The 23656-nt window shown below is 52.9% G+C and overlaps 2 protein-coding genes across 9 annotated transcripts in view; one reads left to right on the top strand and one right to left on the bottom strand.

The window, feature by feature from the left end:
* Window positions 1–23656, top strand: part of LOC128416946 (riboflavin transporter 2-like) — a 274487-nt gene that overhangs the window by 158858 nt on the left and 91973 nt on the right. The gene's annotated exons all lie outside the window — the stretch shown is intronic.
* The window catches only part of MROH1 (maestro heat like repeat family member 1), a 50986-nt gene that overhangs the window by 21070 nt on the left and 6260 nt on the right, over window positions 1–23656 (bottom strand). For 6 of the 8 annotated variants that reach the window (XM_053395030.1, XM_053395037.1, XM_053395031.1 and 3 more), the window contains exons 2-18: window positions 23121–23561; window positions 18074–18219; window positions 17057–17188; window positions 16043–16205; window positions 15682–15780; window positions 13267–13418; window positions 11869–12009; window positions 11413–11505; window positions 10409–10487; window positions 7078–7191; window positions 5969–6042; window positions 4995–5114; window positions 4488–4607; window positions 3806–3950; window positions 3049–3089; window positions 1932–2079; window positions 1436–1488 (exon numbers count right to left, since the gene is read on the bottom strand). In XM_053395030.1, coding sequence (XP_053251005.1) covers window positions 1436–1488; window positions 1932–2079; window positions 3049–3089; window positions 3806–3950; window positions 4488–4607; window positions 4995–5114; window positions 5969–6042; window positions 7078–7191; window positions 10409–10487; window positions 11413–11505; window positions 11869–12009; window positions 13267–13418; window positions 15682–15780; window positions 16043–16205; window positions 17057–17188; window positions 18074–18219; window positions 23121–23142 — 1842 coding nt within the window. In that variant the 5' untranslated portion in view covers window positions 23143–23561. The remainder of the gene's footprint in view (window positions 1–1435; window positions 1489–1931; window positions 2080–3048; window positions 3090–3805; window positions 3951–4487; window positions 4608–4994; window positions 5115–5968; window positions 6043–7077; window positions 7192–10408; window positions 10488–11412; window positions 11506–11868; window positions 12010–13266; window positions 13419–15681; window positions 15781–16042; window positions 16206–17056; window positions 17189–18073; window positions 18220–23120; window positions 23562–23656) is intronic. The other 2 variants (XM_053395036.1, XM_053395038.1) reach the window with 1 other exon arrangement.

Genomic DNA, 23656 nt, shown 5'->3' with positions numbered 1-23656 from the left:
GGTTTTCAAAGTAAAATTTTACAATCACAAACATACAACATAAAAACAAGATTCCAAGGAATCTCCTGGCCTTCCCTCCTCCTCTTTGTGGGTCCTCTTATTGATCATTTCCTCCTCCATCTTTTATAATAGTCCAAATGGTCTTTAGAATCTTGTTTCTATGTTGTATGTTGGATATGTGACTGTAAAATTTTAATCTGAAAAACCAAATAAATAAATTCATTTGGTTTCCCTCCCCTGGAGGGAAGCCAACTGCACCGGGAGAAACTGCGCATGAACTCCAGGGCTGCAGCTTCAGAACCACAGGCGTGTATCACCTGAGCCCCCTAGACTGGGGGGGGGAGGCACCCAGAAAGAAGAAGAGTTTGGATTTGATACCCTGATTTATCACTACCCGAAGGGAGTCTCAAAGCAGCTAACATTCTCCTTTCCCTTCCACCCCCACAACAGACACTCTGTGAGGTGAGTGGGGCTGAGAGACTTCAGAGAAGTGTGACTGGCCCAAGGTCACCCAGCAGCTGCAGGTGGAGGGAAAGCGAACCCAGTTCACCAGATTACGAGGCCACTGCTCTGAACCACTACACCACAGCTGAGGAAGCCTCAGATTGCGCTGCTCAGGTGCGCAAGGAGCAGCAAGGTGGGCATGTCGCTCTCCAGGAAGACAAGGACCCCGTCACTGTCAGAGAGCCAAGGTTAAGAGGCTGGAGTTGGGGGAGCGAGGGAGGGAGATATCTGGACAGTGGCATCAGCTTTGGTCTGGAGCAGCTTCCCCTGCAAGGAACATCCCGGTAGACCATCAAGAGTGATGCTCAACTCTGTCTGTTTTTATCTGTTTACAATTTATCTGTAAATTTTCAATATTCAGTAAGCAGATAAAAACATTAGCAGGTTTACTGCAGTTTTATAAGAGTGCCATATTTTTCGCTCTATAAGACGCACCCGACCATAAGACGCACCTAGTTTTAGAGGAGAAAAAGAAAAAAAATTCTCTCCCTCTCTGCGCAGAGCCCCTTCCATTTCTCCTCCCGCTTCGCTGAAGGGGCGCTGCGCAGAGAGGGAAAGCTGCGCAGGGCCTCTCCAGCGAAGCGAAGTCAGAAGAGCAAGAGGGATCGGTGCGCACCAATCCCTCTTGCTCTTCTGGCTTCAGCGAAAGCTGTGCAGCCTGCATTCGCCCCATAAGACGCACACACATTTCCCCTTACTTTTACGGAAGATAATTAAATGAGCAAGTTAAATGAATTTGAATCTGCAGAAGGTATTAAAAAATAAATTTAAGGAAGAGCAGAAAGAGGGGGAAGGGAGTCAAATTTTGGAATACTAAATGGATTGTAAAATTAGTGAAATGCATAAATTTGAAAAGTGCATATATTGAAAGGATTGATGCTCAGCTCCGAGGGGCCCCTCGCTCAGAAGAGGACGGAGGAGACTGGCTCACCTGGAGCAGCTGGTCTTCCCATTCCTTCTGGGACAGAGAAGCCTTCGTATTTGCTGGAAGACAGAGGAGAGGGGATTCGCACAAGGACTCCTGCTTTGCATCAGGATACCTGAGGACCCGCCAAGCTCAGTACTCTGCTCCCTCCTGGCTGGGACTGGCTTCTCTTCACATCCAGGGGGAGTCCTCCTCCCCTCCACGCCCCCCCCCAAGCTATGCAGTTCAGGCTCCTGACACGCAAATGACAGGCCCAACAGCTGCCATATTTGAACAACTGGCGCACCCCCAATAGAGCGGCTGCTTCTGCTTCTACTGCCACAGATTCCCTGGAAGGATCCTGTGGACACCGGAGCCTCAGGGGGCTGCTCTGCATTCGGGGCCAGGCTCATAGCTCCCACTATGTGCGGAGATGCCCCCCCCCGGTCAAAAAGGGGGCGGCAGAAGAGTCGAGGGCTGGGGTCCCTTCCCGAGATAGGTGGGTCTGCAGCAGCCTCCACACCTTTACCTTCCAGGTGTTCCACCAACTTGGGGATCTGCTTGCCCCACAGCGGCCCCAGAGCCTTGTGGACGCTGAGGTGGAGCACGTTCAGGAGGCGAAGGACGGCGGCAGCACGGCCCTCCCCCACATAAGGCTGGGAAGACACGACCTGGGAGGGAGAAGAGCAGGGGGGGTTGCAAGGCGGCCTTCCTGGAGCCACAGACAGAAAGCCCTTCCAAGTTGGGGAGGGGGGAGCTTCCAAGCACAGCCTTTGGCTGAGAGCAGCACCCGGGCTCTCCCTGGGGCAGGAGGGGGCTGGTCAGCAGGAGACAGCAAAGGACGGCCACAGAGGCCACTTCTCGGGGTGCTTCAGCTGTGACTCCAGCATGGCTAGAGTTTGGACTCAACGGCCTTGGGGGTCCATTCCAACCTGATGAAGCCTAAGGCCCATGGGCCACAAGCGGCCCACAAACGGCTGCTCAGCAAGTCCCCGTGCGCTGCACTAAAGCGGCACAACGCGGCGCCAAAAATCACTGCTGTGTGCGCCCACACACACACACACACACACACACACAATCCGGCCCACAGAGGAATCTCTGCTGGAGTGAAGCGGTCCAGGCGAGGTAACCCTTGCCAACCCCTGGTCTAAATCCTGTCTTCACTAGAGATCCGGGCAGCTGCAACAGCAGAGGACCCGGCCTGTGGAAAGAACAACTTCTGGACTGAGGACTGCAAAATGTAGTAATTTATGGGTGTCTGGCTGGCCACTGAGAGAGAAGGATGGGGAGAGGGATGGGCCCCCTGGGCCTGATCCCGCAGGGATGCTCTTGGGCTTGCTGCAGGAAGCTGGGTGCCACCAGCCTTTCCGAGGCCAATCGTGTTGGGCAGGAGCCCCCAGGCAGCTGAGGAGCCCCAGTGAGGCAGGTTCTGCTCTAGGAGGAGAAACTGCCTGCAGAGAAGACTTGCGCCATGTGCCTAACTGGAGGGCGGTTGGGCCCAGGGGGAGCGTGCCTGGACTGGGGAGGGGAGTGCCGTTCTTCAGGGCACGGGGGCATCTCTGCCGGGGTTGCCGATGCACTACCCGATGTGGCTCCACAGGCGTTCTCACCTGTGGATCAGACTGGCTCCTCACACTTACCAGAAGCCTTGCCAGGAGAGCATGAGGGGTCGGAAGCGTTGCTGCAAATAAAGAGGAGAATAGACAGTAAGGCAAGACCTCCTGTGTCCACGCACTGTGGGAGAAAGCAGGCGTGGGGGGCAGCAACATCATCTGCATTTGGAGCACAGCAGCCCTGCAAGGGGCAGAAGAGCCTCGAGCAAAACCCCAAGGTCTCCGCCAGGCTCCTTGCAGGGAAGAGTTCGGGTCCCGGGGCCTGGCCTGCACAGACGCTTCAGAAATCAGAGCCGGTCTGTGCAGGACTCAAGCTGCAGCCCCCACCCCCAGTAGGCCCTCTGCAGCCCCACCCTCAGAAAGGCACCGTATTTTCCGCTCTATAAGACGCACCAGACCACAAGACGCTCCTAGTTTTTGGAGGAGGAAAACAAGAAAAAACATATTCTGAATCTCAGAAGCCAGAACAGCAAAAGGGATCGCTGCGCAGTGAAAGCAGCAATCCCTCTTGCTGTTCTGGCTTCTGGGATAGCTGCGCAGCCTTCATTCGCTTCATAAGACGCACACACATTTCCCCTTACTTTTTAGGAAGGAAAAAGTGAGTCTTATAGAGCAAAAAATACAATAGTTTGCGGAAGAACAGCATTTCCAACAGCTGCCCGAATCAGGCAGCGTCTGCCTTCTGCTTGCACAAGCTGACTTCATGAATGCGGAGATTTCAGCAAAGAGCCAGCGCTCCTGGCAAAGGCGCACCCAGCCGGCCTCGGAGCAACGGGATACGAACCCCCAGCTTCGTAGAGGAGCTGGAAGTCGGGCTCATCCTTCTCTTGCCTCTGCGCAGCCAGGAAGATGAGGCTCTTGCAGAGCGGGGTCAGGGCGTTGCTCAAGTGGATGGGGATCACAAACTCCAGGAGGTACGGCCAGAGGACCTGCAAGGGGAAAGGGAGGAGCAGGCCTTGGCCAGGCAGAACAGCAGGTGCTCCCTGGAGCAGGCAGGCAAAGCCAGGTGATGCAGGAGGCCCCCCACCTCCCCAACGCAGCCATGCCTCAAAATCTGGCCCTAGCCAGAGCATTCCAAGCAAGGCATTATCCGCTGGGGCCCAGAGCAAGACCCACACGCAGCTCAGCGCCTGGTGCTCTTCCCAGTCTCCAAACTGCTTTGGAAGCTCTCTGCACTCCTTTTGAAGCAGCCCACCAGGAGCCAAGGGGAGGCCCACAAATCCCTGGGACACTTTGCAGGTCATGCAATGGACTGTACCACACACACTGCAGGGAGCGTAGGTTGGTCATAGCTGCCCCGTGCAAGAGCCCAGGATGGGAGGGCCATTCTGCAGCTGGTTTTAAAGAGGCCTCTGCGTGATCAGCCTTTGCTAGATGTTTGGCACCACTTGGTGGAGCCCGGCAGAAATCCTTGATCTGCAACCCGGGAAGCAGCCGCATCAGGCCCTTTCCGTAGGGAGACTCACGTCGGCCATCCTGTCGACCGTGGTGCTGATGAGGAAAAGCGTGTTCACACTGATGTCCCGGACGTGGCCGTCCATCAAGTCCTCCGTTTCCAGGGAATGTCTCCGCGGGAGCTGGGGGGGCTGGACAGAATCAAAGTTACATAGGTAGAGAGCCCAAAACCCACCCCCACCAAAAAACCCCCCACTTCGGTTCTCACAAGGCCTTTGCAAAGTGAAGCCACCGTGGACACGGGAATGGCAGGCGGGTCCCACAAAGCCTCGCTGAGACCCTCGGCACCCCATCAACCCACGTGGGAAGATTGGGGACCCACCCGAGGCCTGTGGGGGCCTGGAATTCCCAGGGCCAGGTCAAGGGAACTGAACCGGAGAAACTGCCTTGGACCCGGAGGAGATACCCCCAAATGGCTCCCAAGGGTCAGCCCCACCACTTGTTCCACAGATTTTGAGTTGTGGCCTGGCCTTGAGGCTGCCTGCCTGGGCCCTGCTGCTCCTCTGCAAGAGCCTCACCTGGTCCCCGGGGAGGGCGCACTGGCGGACGAGGAACTCAATCAGGGCTTCTCCGCCTGGCTGCTCCAGGTACCCGTGGTGGGCCATGGCGCTGATCAGTTGCACCACAGCCCGCTTCACCTGCGGGAAAACATCCGGGGAGTTGCCAGCTGGGTGGGCTGCCCTTGGGACCCCTCCCCCCTCCTCTTGCCCCCCAAGACTTCAAGGGAGGGGACTGCACAGGACTGTCCTGCACATAGCTGTCAACCTTTCCTTTTTTTGCGGGAAATTCCCTTATTCCAGCCCTGTTTCCCGCTGCTATCGAGGATTGTTAGATATCCCGTAGTCTGTCTCCAGGACAGGTGAGGCTGCTGATCCCTTCTTTTCAAATCCGAAAGTTGACAGCTCTGGCCCTGCACACAGGTCTCCAGAGGAGAACGGGGAGGGGGGCTCTTGCTGCCCTGGGAGTGCTCCCCCAGCACCACGGAAAGGCCTTTCAAACATCAGGTTGCACCATTCCAGCCTCCCTGGCCCGACTTTAGCTGCAACCTTTCAGGGCAGCTGCCCTGAGTGGGATGGTGAATTTCCTACATGAAATACAGGCCTAGGCAGCAGCTCCAGGCCCCCTGCCCAGAAAGGGAGCCGCGTTCAGCCCTGCCATGGATGAGGGGCTTGGCCTGGCCATGTCCTCTGCAAGATCCAGGCTGTCACCAGGGGCAGCAGCTGCACTGGGCTGGGCAAACTCCTGCCCCACAGGGCACCTTAGGCAGGAGGAGCAACTCCCCCCCCAAGTGGAAACCACAAGCTGGGCACAGGGGACACCACTGTCCCCTCTGGCATCAAGGACAACCCAGAGGAACCTTGCAGAGCAGAGAGTGCTTGAGGGAGGCATACAAATGCTTGCAAGAAGCTTCTAGTCTGCACTGAGCTCAGCTGGAAGTTAGCAGAGCAGGCATGGAGAGGAGGGAGCTGCCTCTTTCTGCCCCTCCACTCACCTTATTGCTGTTGTCCTGCAAGGGCAGCTTCATGGAAGAAAGGATGAAGGGCTTCTTAATCTCCATCTGAGAGGCTGGGCAGAGGAAGGACAAGCAGAAAGGGCCGTTTAGCCGGCCAAAGCTCCACACAGGCACAAGGCAGCCCTACGCCACCGCTGCCACCCCCGCCCCACATCCAGCCTTCCATGCTCCTTCGACCAGGGAGCGCAGCATGGGACCCCCAACTGCCCCCCAATCGGAGCTCTGAAGACTGCCACCCATGGAGGAAAGGAGTGTGGCCGAGGCCACGGAGGCTATTTGGGCAGTGCTGGCCGGCAGCCAGGCAATGCAGCGCTTCTCATGAGGAGACACCCAGCTGCTTCTCTGCCCTGGAATCAGAACGGGCTGTCCTAGCAAGAGCCCAGGAGCCTGGCTGAACCGAGGAGGGGGATAATCTGCTTCTGCTGGAGATGCCCCCACAACACCCTCCCTTTACAGTCCTGGCTAGCTCATTCTGAATTGGCCCAACCCTGGAAACAGCCTCGCACCTTTCTCTTTCAAAAAGGGACCAGGAAAGATTGCTGCAGAGTTGCACTTCCTGGCCCAGGCCTTTTCAAACAACCCTGAAGAGTCACAGCAAGGAGGACAAACAGGGTCTAGACCTGGGGTTCCCCACGTGGGGCACACACCCCACAGCAGGGCAAGTTGATGCTCAAGGGGGGCAATTCGAGAATGAGTTATGAACAGGGAATGGCCCTTTAGGCTTCCTCCATGTGAACAGGCATTCACTTTTTGAATACTAAGAACTCTATTTCACAGGGGAAGGGGGGAAAGATGCTCAGGTGGAGCATGGCCAAAAAAGGTTGGGACTCAAAGAAGGCTCACCCACCCTTGCCCAAACCGGATGCAGAATGAGCCACACAGCAACCGTGGGGACCCAAGTGCAGCAGTGTAAACGGGCACAGGGGGGCTGGGGCCAAGTCTCTGGCCTGGGAGCTTGGAGGCCCCCAAGGACTGGGGGGGGGGCTCAGCTTGCAAGGGCCCCTGAGGAAGTGCAGAGGGCACCTGGCCACAGCTGCTGCTCCTCTGGGGAGCCTGGGAAAGGCAGCCCCCTCCCCTCCGCCACTCACAGGCACTGTTGATGATCTGGCGCAGGGTGGTAAGGGTTCCCACTCGCATCCGCTCATTGCCCGACTCCAACTTGGGAAGCAGAAATGCCAGCAAGCGGTCCGGGAAGGAAGAGGCTGCAAGAGGGAAAAGTTGAGAGCAGGATCATCACCGTCGTGCGAGGAAGAGGAGTGTCCTCAGTACTGGACTGGTGACCATTCCTTAAGCTGGGCTCCAGGTTGGATAGACTTTGAGGAAGGGTGAGGCTTGCGTTTTCTTGCCGAGTTATTTCCCCGTTTAATTGTATCCAGGTTTGTTGTTTAAATGCATCTCTTTGTGATGAAGGGGGTGTTTATATTGGCCTATATAAATACAGCAGTAAAATAAGCTGTAGTCCTATCTTAAAGGAGCAGGTGGTTGATGAAGCCAGAAGATGTCTTTAATGGTTTTATAGCAGGTCATTTGCTGAGCTGTGTTTCCTTTGGGTGAGTGGCCCACATGGCAAACTCTTTTGGGGTCTAGTTTTGATTTGGAGTTTAAACTGTAAAATATGAAATATAAAGTGTTTCTAATTTGTTGTAAAATCAGGCAATTGCATTTCATCCAGCAGAGCTTGGCTGCTACTGAAGGCATAATGGTCACAAATCCAATACATTCAGGATTGGCACAGTCCGTAAGAAATCCGGTTGCAGCAGACTTCACTTAAACTTACAATAACTTATCCTAAGTCTAAAACCTTAACACCAAACATAATACTGTGCCAGCTGTGGCCAGACAACCAGGGCAGCCTTCCAGGTGGACACACAAAGGGCTCCAACCCAGGATCTGGAGTCACAGGGCAGCCTCCTCAAGCCTTAGGCCAGGCCAATCCCTGCACCAATCCAGGAACCAGGAGGATCCTGTGCAGCAACAAAGGAGCCAAAATGGACACGTGTCACAAAACCATTTGATGACCGGGTCAGGCAGCGGGAGAGAAGGACTTAAGGATTTGTCGGCTGAATGTTATAAGCTGCCGTTCAAGTCAAAATGAAAGATTCCAAGGCAGTATATAAAGAAATGCAAAGTTACAACTACAGTGGAGACTCGGGTTGCAAACGTGATCCGTGTGGGGATGCACATTCGCAACCCGCAGCGTTCACAACCCGCGTCTGCGCACACCCAGGTTGCAATTCGGCGCTTCTGCGCATGCGTGACCACTGAAACCTGGAAGTAACCTGTTCCGGTACTTCCAGGTTTCCGCAGTCCGTAACCCGAAAAAACAAAACCTGAAGTGGCTGTAACCCGAGGTAGGACTGTATGCTGTAACATAGACAATACAACTAAGAGGAATAAAAGCATTCCACCAACTAAAGATACCATAATTCAAAAAGCCTGGGCAAACGAGGTCTTAAGTTGACACTGAGAAGTTTGCGGTGTCAGTGCCAGAGGCTCTCGCTTGTGAGGCGCTCAAGGAGCCACCACAGAAAAGGCCCTTCCCTGCTGCACTGAGAAATGTGCTCCATCTGCTTCAACATGTTGTGGCTCTTTTCTGAACCTTTTCCAGCTGGGAACTTGAAGACCCCTCAGCTCAAAACACAAAAGCAGAAATCCCCCAGCACCCCCTTCTGAAAGGAGAGGAGCCAGAGTTTTGCTCCAGAGCTGATCCCACAAAACACCACAACCAAAAGCCAATGCGAGAGCCAAGAGAATGCACATGGGCCCCCTCCTCCCCTGTCCGGACACGGGTTATCCATCAAAGCTGCTCCTGGGCCAAAAGCTTAACTGAAACGAGACCCGTTTCACCCCACAGTGCCTGGAGACAGGCTGCTCCCAGACACTTCAAGCACCTCGTCCCAAAAGGGGGGATTGGAAAATGGGAGATAGTTGTTCTAATCCTTTGGGTCCAGTCAGGATTTTTTTAAGACAAAATGGTCTCACGACCGCCTCCTTCAACCGTACTGATGTGCTGGGACTGCAGCAAGGCCCTCTGTGCTTAGTCAAAAGAGATAACGACAGCGCTCTAAGGAAAGATTACTCAAGAGACGTGGGGAGGCAGAGAGAGAAAGAGGAAGAGCTCTTGCACAACGGAAGTGCGAACGGGAGGGCAAAAAGAAAAGAAGTCGCACTTCGACAATGGGCAAACATTGCCAGAAGTCCATGTCCCCGCCAGAAACAGCTCCTTGAAGAGCGACGGCTAGAGAGCCTTGTGATTAATAATAATAATAATAAATTTTATTTATACCCCACCCTCCCCACCCAAGACCTGGCTCAGGGCGGCTAACAACCAATATTAAAACAAATTGATTGAAATACAACTTAAAAACAAGATTAAAATACAACATTAAAACATTAAAATGAGCCTCATTTCAATGGAAACTCAAATCAAAAACTTTTTGGGGGATGAAAACTTCAGGTCTTCACCAACTATCCAGACTGGTCCTACGTGGGCCAGAAAAAGCCAGGGAAGTCCCCAAATAGGAGTTCCATCACAGAAGGATAAAGGAAAAAATAAGAGGGAGGGAATCAAATTGATTCCAAGCCAAAGGCCAGGCGGATTTATGGCACTGCAGGAACCCCAAAGTGGGAAGGGGGCAAAACACAGCAGGGCCAGAGGCGGCAAAGCAGCAGGGCAGCCAACCTTTGCAGCCCTGAGTGCCAAAAAGGAAGTTCTGAATTTCCTTCTAAGTCACACGCACATGGGCTCCTATTGCTCAACATGCCACCCCCCACAGCCAGAACTTTCAGCTCTGCACTGTTGCCAGGAACTGCGGAACCTGCAGCGGGCAATGCCCTCCTGCTCAAGGACTCGTGACGCAGGACATCCAGCTCTACATTTTTGCCCCGGAGGACAGACTCAGCAGGTGCCCACAAGACACAGCTGGAAGAGGCATCCCTTCTCCCAGGGCCACAAGCCTTCCAGGCACACATTGCCCCCAAGCAGGCAGCGGCTGTGCAAGCTCTGCACCTTGGAGAACAGGCGAGGAAGAAGCTCCTCCATAACTGGAAGGGCAGAAGTCTGCTCCTCTCCAAGATTAGCAAAATTAAAAGTGGGACTTTGACTTACAACAGATGGAGCGCTTGCAAAAAGCACCACAAGGTCCTGAAGTCCCACCCTCTGCGCCCTGAAAGCCCTGCCCTCCCCCTCTCCTCCAAGCATTTCACCACACTCTGCCCAGGTCAGCTTCGCAGCCTTGAGGACTAGTAAACTGGTTTTAAATAAAAAAAAGATTATCAGGAAACTCAGCTCCACAATCAGCAGCAGCCACAGCCAACTCACAGTGGTTATCAAGAGAGAGAGAAAGAGAGAGAGAGAGAGAGAGAGAGAGAGAGAGAGAGAGAGAGAGAGAGAGGAGAGATATACCCCTGGGCTCTTACCAAGCACCGTGAAGCAGCGAAGGACCTCATTGTGATTCTTCAGTTGGACTGGCATGGAGGAGTCCAGAGGGGAGCAGATCTGCTTGAGGGAGGAGAAGAAAAGGCCAGTGAGGCAGGAACAGGGGGGACAACCATTTTACTACATTTATTGTAGGGGTGCAGATATCCCGAGTGTGGGGGTCAGGTGGGATTACTATGAGGAATTATAAAACATGCATTGTGTCCGCTATGAAAGTATCGCGTTGACTGGGTTTGATTCATTGACAATAATTTCTGATCAAATCCCATAAGCCTCTGCATCTCTGTCCTATTTCTCTGCCTGACAGGCACCTATCAGCATTCTGAAACACAGGCCAGTTGCTTCATCAGGCATCCTGGGTCATCAAGATGAAAGTTAGCTTTGATGTAGTTTAATCTTTAGATAGATCTTAAGGGCCAGGAAGGAGATGGCAAATACTGCCATCCTGCCTCTCCTGTTTACTGCTGCTTATGACCTCAGGGTTTCCTCAAAGCATTGCTTCCTCTTTACTCTGGACTACTGCGCATGCTCAGAGTAGTCTCTGTAGTTAAAAGAATTGCTTCCGATCTGACTTTGTCCCATGTGGGGTTTTTTGAAATGCTCAGAGGAAATCTGACTGGGTCTTACGAACATTGTGTAAAAAGTTCTTTTGTGAATAAAACGACCTGGGCCAAGGGGTGGAGAGGAATTATTATACTACGCACTCCTCCCAGAGTCTTGCTGGTTCAAGCCTCATGTGTATTTTATTAATCAGAGTCTAATCCTTCCTTTGTTTTGGGAATGCCCTAATTTTTTTAAAAGTATTATTATTATTGATTATTATTATTATTATTATTATTATTATTATTATTATACTCCAGCAGCAAGCCAGTGCGCCATCTTGGGCTGCTGAGAAGGGTGGTCCAAAGCGCTTGGAGGGCCCCTGCCTAGGCTGGAGAGGCAGAGTTTAAAGGGTCGTCGTTGTCCCCCGGCCCCCTTTCCCCACCTGGAGCTGCAGGGCGTTGAGCAGGGCTTCCAGCTGCGTGTCCAGCGTGCGGCTGCCGATGTTGACTGCTGCCTCGAGGATCTGGCACAAGCTCTGCTCGGAGGACCCAGGGCAGGAGAGAGACAGCGCAGCCCCAGGTTAGCAGCCTCACCCTCTGGGGAAGCAGCAGGGGAGAAGGGCCCTTTCCCAGCCCCACACCCAGGTGAGGCCCCCCACACACACCTGCAGACCAAGGGGAGAGTGGCTCCTTCTCCGCATCCTGTCTTGGCAGGACTGTCCAGCCCGCAAAGCAGACGGGCTCTGGGAAAGTGGGGTGCTTGGCAGCTTGGCCTCTGCCTCAGTCTTGGGAAGGCAAGGGCCAAAGCCTAAAGGACTGGCGAGCTTTGGCAGCAAAGCCCAAGGACAGAGGCCCGCAAAGCCCCGTCCTCTCTCCCCGGCACCCCTCTTCCTGCCTACCTTGGACACATAGTAGGCCTCTGCTGGCTTCCTGTAGAGGGTCAGGATCCCCGGGATGAGGCGAGGGAGCTGCTCCTCCAGCTTCTCACTGGGCAGCAGGTGACTCATGGGGCCAAGCGCCTCCACAACAGCCAGTCGAAGCTGAAAAGAGGGGCAGGGGGGTCACAGGCCTTCTATTTTATTTATTTATTTAATTTTTATGGCATTTTCAGTTTTATCATAATCAGAGTTTCCATACATAATTCAATAAACTCAAACATCACTCTATCTGAGCATGGACCTCCTCCTGCTCCTCTCTCTGACTTCTGTACATATTTACTTTGTTCTTAGCATTTCCATAATCACCTTTTTACCTTCTCTCTTATTTTTACATTTCCCCTCGTTAAATGTACGTAAATCAGTCCCTTATATTCCCATTACAAAACATTTCAATTCAAAGCTACAAACGTTTTCAGGTGTTTACAATGTTCTTTCATATATAATATAAGGGTCACTGGCCTTCTAAGAGCCGCCAAGAGCCGTCCATCCTGGCCAGAGAGAGCCCTTTGAAGCCGGCTCTGCTGCTGCTGCAAGGAAGGAAGGCTGGGCATGCAGACCTCAGTCGGCCTCCGCCATCAAGAGAGGGCAGAAGGGAGCAGCCTCCATGCTGGAAATGGGCATCGCGTGAGTTGGGGACTGGGACCACCCTGAGAACACGGACTCAGCTCCCTTTCTAAATGGTGCCTTCAAAGCCAACTGCTGGGCCCTCACAGGAGTCAGAGCATTGCTCCCAAACAAGCCACCCCAGCAAACAGAAGCAGGTTTACCTGAGATCCTGGTAATTTCAAAAGCTCTCCCTTCCTATGCCCCATTCCTCCCAGTCCACAGTCCCTGGCTCTTCCAGGCCCATCGAGGGACTTCATCCTTCTGCCTTGTTTGCTCCTTATCCAGTACAGTGGTACCTCTGGTTGCAAACGGGATCCGTTCCGGAGCCCCGTTCGCATCCTGAAGCAAAGGCAACCTGTGTCTGCACAGGTCGTGATTTGCCGCTTCCGCGCATGATGTCATTTTGAGCGTAAGCGCATGAGCGAGCGGCGAAACCTGGAAGTAACGCGCTCCGTTACTTCTGGGTCGCCGAGGAGCGCAACCCAAAAATGCTTAACCCCAAGCTACTTCAACCCAAGGTATAACTGTACTCTAAAGGGGCCAGGAGAGAGACGCAGGGCTGCACCTGACCCTGGAAAAGCGAGTCTATAAATGAAGGCGACCGCGACACACCGGCCCTGGTGGGTGGAGGAGTCACAGGGCCAAAAAGGAGAGCCCAGCGGCAGAGATTTGTCTGGAGCAGCAGGCAGGGGGGAGGGAAAGGCTCTCCTCTCCCCAGGGACCCCCGACCCCCAGCTCAACCTCTCGCCCCACCTTTGTTTCCCGGGTCTGCAGCCAGTTGTTGAAAAGGATTTCGTAAGCACTGAAGATGTCGTTGGAGAAGGTGTCCCGCCTCACCGTCGGGTCCGGCGCCTGGTCCAGATTCGCCATGTACTCCTGGATGCTCTCGCTGAAGTTCTGCAAAGCTACGGAACAGATTTCATGCCAGCTGTGGCTCCACACTGCTGCCCCCCAAGTTGTCCCTCAGCACATCTGGACGGCTTTAAAACAGGAATTTGATTTTACCCTCCACAAATTGGTCTCCAGCCATGAGATGCCTCTGGGTTCAGAAGCAGCAGTCCCCTGGGCACCCAAGTGAGGGAAGGGGGTTGTGGAGCTCCTGTGCTGCTTGCGGGGTTCCCATAATGGCCCCCTGGCTGGGCCCTGGAGGATACAGCCCCCCCCCAGCTTGATCCAGCCAGCAGGCTCTTATGATGCTCAAAACTACCACCTGCCCTTTAGTTTCCCTGAGGGACAGAGCACAGCAGCCTTATCAAGATCTAGGCCCCTTGCCTGCAAGTTCAACATGCACAGCGCCCGCCCCCTGCAGGCCCCACCCTCAACGCTCTTTGTTTGAGGGGTGGGCAGGAGACCCTTCGCCCTCCTCTGGATCACCCAGACCAGAAAGAGCCCCTTGCGACTAGTCACCTTGTGTAAAATCTGTTTGATGTGAAGGCCGGGCTCAGGATTCCTGGACCTCGGCAGGAAGAAAAGCTTCTCCAGAAATTGTCCCAAGGAGTCCTGAGCACAGCCTCCCCACCCAACATATTCCACAGAGGTTTGGTGCTTCTCTGCACCTCCCCTTTCCCTCAACTCTTTCCAGGCACAGCCTGCGCTTCAAAGCTCCGTGTCTGGGCACCTTTTGGGGGCTCTGGAGATCTCCCCGCAGAAGCCTGCTCTTTAAAGCTCCATCGCAGCAAATGGCAATCTGTGAAAAACCTGATGTTTGCTCTGATTGAGCACTAAAGAGCAGGTTTTCACGGGGAAAGCTCTGGGGCAAAAAAAGATCTACGCTCAGACACAGCGCTTTAGAATGTGGACACATGCCTGGAAAGAGCAGGGCAAAAGCTAAGTGTGGATAATTTTTAACACAAAATCAAACATACAAGATGTACATATAAAGGAGGTCAGTGAGAATTAATGCCACAGTAAACAGGCTAAGCACTCAAAGCTGGAAATCTGATTTTTAAGAAGCCAGGCATGGGTATGGTTAATGGGTGCAAATGCTCTTGTCGTGATGCATTCAAGCAGGGCTCGGCAACCTAAGGCCCAGGGGCCAGAAGTGGCCCACAGAGGCTGTCTGACTGGCACAAGAGCCGCCCCCAAACTGAGCTGCCCACTCGGCAAGTTATCACGCGCTGCGCTAAATCGGCGCAGCGCAGGGACTGTCTTCCGTAGCTCCGGAAATCACTTCTGCGCATGCCCAGACACCGAAAATTGCTTCTGCGCCGGTGCAATTTCCGCATCTGGGCATGCACAGAAGCAATTTCCGGCATCGCGCTGTGCCGGCCTGGCCCACGGATGATCTCCACGGGAGTGATCCGGCCCCTGCCCAGTAAGCCTTGCCGACCCCTGCATTCAAAGGTCAAAACATTAAGAGGGGAAGAGGACAAACATTTCCCCCAACTTCAATTAATGGTTTTAAAAAAGAGAGAGAGTCCAACAGTGTTTAGTAGTAAATGCAGTCCCACCAACACATTCTCTGACAGTTGTGCACTAATCAGAAGACAGAGACGCACAGGCAAGCGTGTTCTTGGGCAACAGCCATGGCTTTGGGATGAGCCCAGTGTGGCCATCGCAGTCCAGAACATGAAGAACACCACTAATTCAGCCGGGGAAACTGAAGCCACAATGCCTTTCCTACCTGATGGAACGCGGGGCCTATTTATCCCACTTCCTGTCCAAGAATCCTAAATAAAATAAAATTTGGCTCCTGGGCATTCAGTGACTTGACCCACAGCCCTCCAGGGACTTGCCGTGGCCTGTTAATATGGACACAGGCAAGAAATCTGCAAGAGAACGGCCAGGAGCAGAATTTGGTTTGCAGGAGACAGTTAGAGGCAAGGAGCTTTCTGGGTTTGATGCCAACATCAGGCATGGATGGTCAGAGTGGCCCTATAGTCATCGTTAGCAAGAAGCCTCACTGATCAACTTTGGAATGGTTGGGGACTGAGTGCCATTTAACACCACAGCTAATGTGGGACATTTAGAAGATGCCATTATTCTTAAGGATAAATGCTCTTCACGGAGAGAAGGAGAACACACACAACTTGAGCAAATTCCGTTGTTTGGCCTGAGATTCCTTTCCGCCCAACCACTGAGCACATGCAGCCCTGCAGAAGGGCACCTACGAGTCACAGCTCCTGCCTGAGCCACCAGAGAGCAGGGGGGGAACCCTGGCTGCCTTACCGTAGCAGAAGACGGTCCTCATGTTGTCCTGCTTGGCCAGCCCCAGCATGGGCAGCATCGTCCCCAGAATGGAGTTCAGGAAGGGCACCATCCCAAACACTGGCAGGGAGGAGGAGAGGGAGGGAAGCTGGATGAAACCAAGTTCTTTGGGGAACTCGAACTCAGAGCGTCGGCCTGGATAACCTATGGGGAGCTGGTGGTGGGGCAGAGGGGGCCCCCTGCACCTGGTCTTTGGACCCAGAGGACACCTGTGGTCTCCTAGCCACACCGTGCTTCCAGACCACCCACTTGTGTCCTGGCCCCTCTCCTCTCCAGGGGGAGAGAACTACTAGGGATTTGGGGGGAGGAGAGAACCACTGACCGTTGGTCATGGAGAGGTTGGCGAACGTCTGCACAATGAAGTAATGGGGCACGATGCCAGGCTGGAACTTGGTCAGCACCTCCTCCATCACCTTGTTGATGAAGCGCCTGCCAACCGCCACCAGGACATTGCTGGCCGCCTGCTGCCACTCAAAGATGATCTCCTGGAGCAAACGGGAAGAAGAGGCCTCTGCTGCATCATGGGCCTGCACCCCTCATGCCTGGGCACCCCATGGGGCGGGCAGGAGGACCAGGGAGCACCCACAGGCGGGTCTGTCGCGGCTCAAAGGCAGCCAGAGATCATTTGCACTTTGTGGCTTAGGGCCCTCATATTTACGGGTCTGCCCCGCAGAGGACCGTAAGGTCCATGAATAATCATAATTTAGAGGTCCCAGCCCTAAGGAAGTCAGACTATCCTCCCCCAGGGCCAGGGCCTTCTCAGTGGTGGCTCCGACCTGGTGGAATGCTCTGTCCAATGAGAACAGGGCCCTGCAGGATTTAACCTCCTTCTGCAGGGCCTGTAAGACAGAGCTATTCCGCCTGGCCTTTAATTTGAATTCAGCCTGATCTTTTATTCCCCTTCTCTTCCCTCCCCCTCCCCTTTTATGAAGATTACCCACTCTGAGACCCCACAGCTAATTCTCCCCTGGTCTCCTCACTGGCCCAAATAGTACTAATTCAGCCAGCTAGCCCTGGGGATCATCTAATGTTTATTTTCCCCTTAAATTGATTTTTGAATTCTGAATTTATTATTATTTATGTTTTATATTGTATTTTATGCTGTCTTTTGTTGCATCAATTAGGTGTTTTAAATTTGTTGTTAGCCGCCCTGAGCCCAGGAAGGGCAGGGTATAAATAAAAATTTATAATTATCATTATTTGCCAAGAGCAAGAGGAGAAATCAAAGATCCTCAGAAGGTGGGGGTCTGCGTGCCCAGAGCAGCTTGCAGGCATCTCAGCAACCTGGGAAAGCCCCCTCCAGCCCGGCCCCCGAGCGGAGCAGCGCTCCCTGTACCTTCGACTTGGTCATCTCGTTGGAGGCCAAGAAGATGACGATCTTGGCTGTGCTCTTGTCCAGCTGAGCCAGGTTGCTCCTCACCACTGCCTCCATGGCCCTCAGGATGATGATGCGGTGCGGGTAAGCCAGCTGGAAAGGGGGAAGGGGGAGACGGGGGTCAGGGGCTGCCCAGAACGGCCCTGCACTCCAGGCCAAAAATCCAAGGTCACTTGTGCCTCCCCCCCCCCCCAATATGGGGCACAATCCACCAGGAGGCTGTTGAATGGTTTCTTTAACTATTAAGGTTCATTATTGTTTCGCAAGATGTGAATTTCTTTAAAGGTCAGAGCAAATAACATTACCTAGTTTTACAGATGTGAAGCAGTACAGCAGGTGCTGTTAAGTTGTGGCAATTAAGCAGTGTCAGGAATTGGGTATAGTATATAAAGAGCAGCACATAGCTCTCTCAATACCCTGGTGAATGGATCACGCTTATTGATATAAAGTAATTTATATCAAATTACTTTAGGGGGTTGGACTCGATGGCCCTTGTGGTCTCTTCCAACTCTATGATTCTATGATTCTAATTTAGTGTAAAAGGAGTTTTTGTTTTTAAAACCTAGCAAAAGTTATCTTGCATTTCTTGAATGTGTGGTCTGCCCAGCACGCATTCTGCAGCGCAACTAATCTGCAAATAACCAACAGAGGTTCCCTGGCACCAGAATCCCGATTCTAAAGGTGAGTTTTGTAGCACTTAAAGCAGCAGCAAAAATAAAAATAAAAACCCCAGATGTCTTCAATATTGGGTGGGGAAGGAGGAGAAGCTTTTGGCAATGAGAAGGGCTCATTTTGACCTCAAAGCCTCCTGTTCTCTCTCCCCCTCAGCCCAAAGCGCATTCAGCCTCCCTCTCCTGCTTCCATGCGCCAAGAGGCTATTCTCCGTGCGCCACAGGCATCGCAGGAGCCCCATCCAACTTCACGATTCTGTGCCACTCGGCCAGAGCCAACCAAGCAGCCAGGCCTGCCCCGGCTCACCTTGTCGTGCTGCCGCAGGTACTCCTCACAGGCATTCAAGATCTCCTCCGGCTCTGCTCCTCCCAGGTAGCACAGAGCGCTAAATATTTGCTCGTGGACCAGAGGGTCTTTATCTGTTGTGGCATCCATCAGGGTCATGGCCAGCCCTGAAGAGGAGGACAGAAGGAAGCGAAGGCTGGAGAGGAGGGTCCACAAACATTTCCGTTACTGCATCTCCCCCCCCCCCAGCCATCCAGGGGTTGGGACAGGCACCCTCCTCCGAGGTCAGTACTCCTGCCAGGCTCATTCCATGCCCACACCTCAAGGAGTCCTCTTGGTGGGGCTGTTGTGTTGACAGAGCCAGGAGTGACCATCTTGGCTCCTTCCTTCTTTCCTCTCAGGAAGCAAGAGGCCTCTGCACCACTGACGGAGCTCCCCAGCTGTGGGCAAATGGATTTGTGCAAATGTGGCCTCTTGGTTAGCACAGCACCCCCAAACCCAACCCTAGTCTCCAGCACACAGCTCTCAGGTTTGGGAGGGAAACATATGCACCCTAGGATTCCTGCTTTGCTGGCCGGAGGGCCTTGAGGTCTCCAGGCAGGATTAGGAAATGATTCCTATTTTCCTATTTTATTTACTCTGGACTACTGCGCATGCTCAGAGCAGTCTTTGTAGTTAAAAGAATTGCTTCTGATCTGACTTTGGCACTGCTGATTAAAGAGAAAAGAGAAGAGTTACAGTTGTGGATTATTGGAAAGAAAACAGGTTTCTGCCTTTATCGCCTGGCCTTGTGGTCTAAAAGGCATCTTTTGGATTCCAGAGATCTCCTAACACTATGTATTGTTTTTATCATTCGATTGGGAGCCGCCCAGAGTGGCTGGGGAAACCCAGCCAGATGGGCGGGGTATAAATAATATATTATTATTATTATTATTATTATTATTATTATTATTATTATTATTTGCACAAGACACCCTCCTCTCTTGCTGTGGGCAATGTTTTCCTGTTCATGCTTTACACTGCGGGGGCCACACTTATCTTCTTTGATGTGTCTTCTTTATTGTTAAGGCTCTTTAAGTATTTAAGTACTCTTTAAGTATGATCCTACCACAGAAAAGCAGGACATAGAAGTAAAAAATAAATAAATGCATTGAGGCTCCATGGAAAGATCCAGAATGGTGTGTTTTTTTTAATGAATACAGAAAGTGGTCGAGGTCAACTGGGAGCAGGCCAGGCTGCAGCAGACAAACTGCCGAGCTGCCTGCGTCTCGGAGCCCAAACTGCAGAACGAGGTGAGGAGCAAAGGGGAACAGCTTTGGCCTGGAGGCTTCACTCCATTTCCCCAAGCAACACTGCCCTGTCACAGGCACACAGACCCGGGACCGCCCTGCCTGAGATGCCACCGTCGTAGCTAAGTGCTCCTTTGCCTGTGTTCCGTGAAAAGACTTAAGAGTGCCATAGAAAATATTCCATTCTTCCACCAGGCACTCAGAGCACCCAGAATTCGCCACGACCTCCTCTCGCCAGCCCTTGGGGTCCTCTCACCATCAGCCTCGTCAACTCCCACCCAGCTCTTCTGCTGCCTGTGAGTTCGTGAAAGAAAGTACGCGAAGGGAAGCCCAGAGCACACACGGCTGGACTCCTCTGCTCTTAGAACAGCCTGCCAGGGCCAGGCCAATGTCAAGGAGCCCTTTGGCTCCAGAGACAGACCACTCCGGGGGCCACTCAAGAGGATGCAGAGAGCTCTCCACAAGCCTCCTTGGGCTCACAAGAGGACCATGACAACAGCAGCCCTCCAGGAGAGTCCCTGGGCAGTGAGGCAACTGCCAAACCGCTTAGTATTCTCTGCGCTGCGAGGAACGCAATGGGATGCTGGTAAGAGGAGCATTCCTGCTCCCTGGGAGAAAGATGAGAGGCCCCGGGTATTGGAGAGGACGGTGATAATTTTCTTCTCATTTCTATACCATGCAGATTTTAAAGAAAAAAGGATCTCAGAGCAGTTTACCAGATATTAAAACATCAAATAAAACAATCCAGACTAAACAGGGGCTGAGATGGTGCTGGTGTCTGAGAAGCCAAATGCTACATGGAGACGATGGGGCAAATCGCCCCCTGAAGTCCACTGGCCCTTACATCACAGGGGCAGGGAACCTTCGGTGGCTCTCTGGAGAGCCCTGGGCTCCAACCCCACCAGCCACAGCAGGGGAAGAGTCAGGGATGATGGGAGTTGTGATCCTGTTGTGGCTCTGTCACAGGCCGCTGAGTAGGAATCAAAGCAAGTGGAATGGGGCTGCACTTGTGGGCTGCCCCCTTGGGAGCATCTGGCGGAAACCCAGAAGGCTGGCCTAGAGGGACCTTTCGTCTGACCCAGGCGCTGCTTGTTCCAGAGAGCCCAGCCACTCTCCTCTTTTAAAGGGGCTCCCGTTACTCCTGGAGGGAGATGCGTGCTGCACACAAGATGAAATGAGCTGCATGATTATTCATTGCTAAAGGTCGGGGGTGCTAAGAAGCTCAGCCAGGAGCAGGAAGCCTCCTGTGTGCTCTGCAGAGGCTGCACATCTCGGCTGCAGCGCAGGAAAGGCTGAACAAAGCAAACCCCTTTCGGAGCTACGTGGAAAACATCCACGTGAGCCACGGCAGACACGGAGGGGTCCGCCATGGAATGCCACGGGAAGTCTGTCACAGAATGTGGCATCTCAGGAACCAAACTTCATTAAAAGGCTTTCCGTGACCATGAGGTTACCTTCCATCTTCTCACACAAATTTTGGCCACCTTTGGCCTAAACTGGCTTAAGACAGAACACAGCAAAAGCACAAAAAAGTGGTACTTCCATCCATCTGGTCATTCTACCAAAAGTCAAATCCACAGGCAAGAATGATCTGTCTGCCTCCACCCCCTGCGAGAGACCCGGGTCCCTTTCAAAGGGCATTTTGACTCTCAAGATGGCCCAGAGGCATCCGACTGTGCAATGGGGAGCCCCGAGGGACCGCCTAAACCTGGCACGTCCGGCAGCTGCTTTCAAGCCTCCAGCCACCTTACACAATGACCAGGAGGCCTAATCCTGCTTTCCCACCAGCTTCACAACAGGACTATTGCTGCGCAGCAGAAGCTCTTCTGCATGAATCTGCCACGTTCTGGTCTATTCCTAAGTAGAAAATGCAAAAGCCGACGCCTGCTGCATGCGGAATAAGGGTTCCTTGACTTGGTGCCGGCTCTACAGCAATCTCAACGCGTATGTGCTCTGCATTAACGGGGAAGACAAGCACACAGGCAGGCTGGCCAGACTGCATTATGAAATGCGAATCGTTCTGCTAGCCTGGCCAATTTATTTCCTGTCATATTTTACTCCCTCTCCTCTACTGCTAAAAAGTACTGAAGGGGCAGAATGCTTTGGGGGGGGTATTCTGCACCAGCAGCCCATATGGGCAGCATTCTGCAATGCATAAGCAAGAGAAATCTCATGCAGCTGAAAAATTTGCCTATGTGTCTAAAGGGGGGGCAAGTCAGGAATCGCGCACCCCTGAGACGCCATCCTTGCAGGAGTCCCAAAGTTAATTAGCCGACTTATTGAAGCCATTAACTTCAGTGAGGCTACATTACAAAGCTTCCCTTTGCAATCTCAGAAGAGTTGCAGGTGCAGGAAGAAAGCCAAGAATAATACGTAGCTGGTCAAGGCAATTTCCAATCTATGGGTTAGGGAGAAATTTCAGCCAGGAGAAGTGGTTTGTGTCAGGAGGTGCAGCCCTGGTCCACATAAACTCAGTCCAAACCCACCTGAACTGCCCCTTCAGAGATCCTCACCCATCAAACTTCCAGGCTTATTTGCCTGGAAACTGATAGGCGAGAGTCACCTTGGCATATCAGATTCTTTCTGCAACAGAGCTACAACCTGCTTTCTCCTCCCTCCTTCAATCCTTGTTCTGGCTGCCTAGGAAGCTGCCTTATACAGAGTCAGGCCATTGGTCCATCTGGCTCCATATTGTCCACACAGACCGGCAGCAATGGCTCTGCAGGTTTCGGGCAGCGTTCTCCCCCAGCCCTACTTGGCAATGGGTGCAAGGAGGATGGTTAATACTGATACGCTGCCTTCTCCACAGTCCAGGTGGCTTACACAGATAAAACAGAAAAAGGTAAAATCACAGAAAAGACCATCATTAAAATGTAATTAAACATTAATAGATTAAAAAAACCTAAAAGGGTCAATTAAAAACGCAGACAACAATAAAAATATCACGACACCAGCCCTTTCCTCAAAAACAATCAGTTCCTCAAGACCTGGGGGAATAAAAAAAACGTCTTCACCTGCCGAGGGAAGGACAGCAAGGAGGGAGCCAGCCTGGCTTCCCTCAGAAGGGAGTTCCATAGTTCTCTGGGGGCAGCCACAGAGAAGGCCGTCTCCCAAGGCCTCATCCAGCATGGCATGTGAGGGAGAAGGGCCTCCCCCAGGCATCTGGGCAGGTTCGTAGGAAGGACTGCGGTCTTTCAGACTGAACATGGGGCCCCCTCCCTGGCAGGCTGATGCTGTGCCACTGAGCCCTGGCGCTTAGCCTGGCATTGGGCTCAGTCTTCTCCTTCTGGCTCAGCAGGAGCTCCAGGGAGCCACCAGAAAACGGTCTCCTTATCCACACTCTAAGACCACTGTGCCCAGCAAGCAGGTCAGGACTGGGGGTGTTCCCGGCTGTTAACAGCGCTGGCGAAGCACTAGTCAAAGTGCAACCAGAAACCATTCACAGTTTCCACGAGAGAAACCTGACTCTGCTGTAAAGGCATTTGGAAGGGTGGCTAGGAACCTAAAACTGGAAGCGGTTACTTTTGCCCTGACCAAGTCTAGTTAGGCAAGAAAACCTTAAATTGGATTTTGTGGGGGAGGCAGATGACTGCCCCATGCACCTCCACTAAGACCATGGCTACAAGCTGAAAGCTTCAGTAACCTCTGAAGCCCCTAAAAGTGATATTGGCTTTGGAAAAATTGCCCCCAAGCCCTTTCCAGCCAGAGCCTTTTACCTGCACCCAAATACACAGAGAGAGACACACCAGTCCTGCCTTCCATGGTTCTGCTGTACTTACGTTTCACCCGTGACTCAGACATCTTCCTTGTCTTTGGGTTTCCAGCCCAGTGAATGGAGTCCTGCTGCTCAAAGTGTGAGGTTCCAGAAGACCCTATTTTGGTGCCGGAGGAGGAGGACACTCTCCCGGGGCAAATGCCTCTCGTAGTCTGGGAGCAAAGGCTAAGAGTCACTGCTCAGCTCCAGAGCTGGAAGGGACAGAGTTCATCTTCTGAGGCTCAAGGAAGGGTCGGGAAGCCCCCAGTGAGCCAATTCCCAGTTCCACAGAGACAACAAACAACCAGCAGAGGAGCTCTCTCTATGTCTCCAGATCTCTGGCCATATCCAGACGACAGGTAACAATGGTTGCCTCCAGCTCCCTCATCCTTTCAAAGCGAACGTCTGAGAAGAACACGCGGGAGGGCACTGGGTTCTGAAGCCGCTTCCTTCTTTCTTGCCTGGCCTGTGAAAACGACAAGAGCTCTTAAGACAGGTCTTCACACATGCTCTTCATGCTCACGTCTATTCATGCTGGAATCTCAATGGGTTTCACTGAGG

This window comes from Podarcis raffonei, chromosome 7 (genome assembly GCF_027172205.1).
Source record: "Podarcis raffonei isolate rPodRaf1 chromosome 7, rPodRaf1.pri, whole genome shotgun sequence".
In the NCBI taxonomy this organism is placed as follows: Eukaryota; Metazoa; Chordata; class Lepidosauria; order Squamata; family Lacertidae; genus Podarcis; species Podarcis raffonei.
This window is presented reverse-complemented; position numbering and strand designations above follow the sequence as displayed.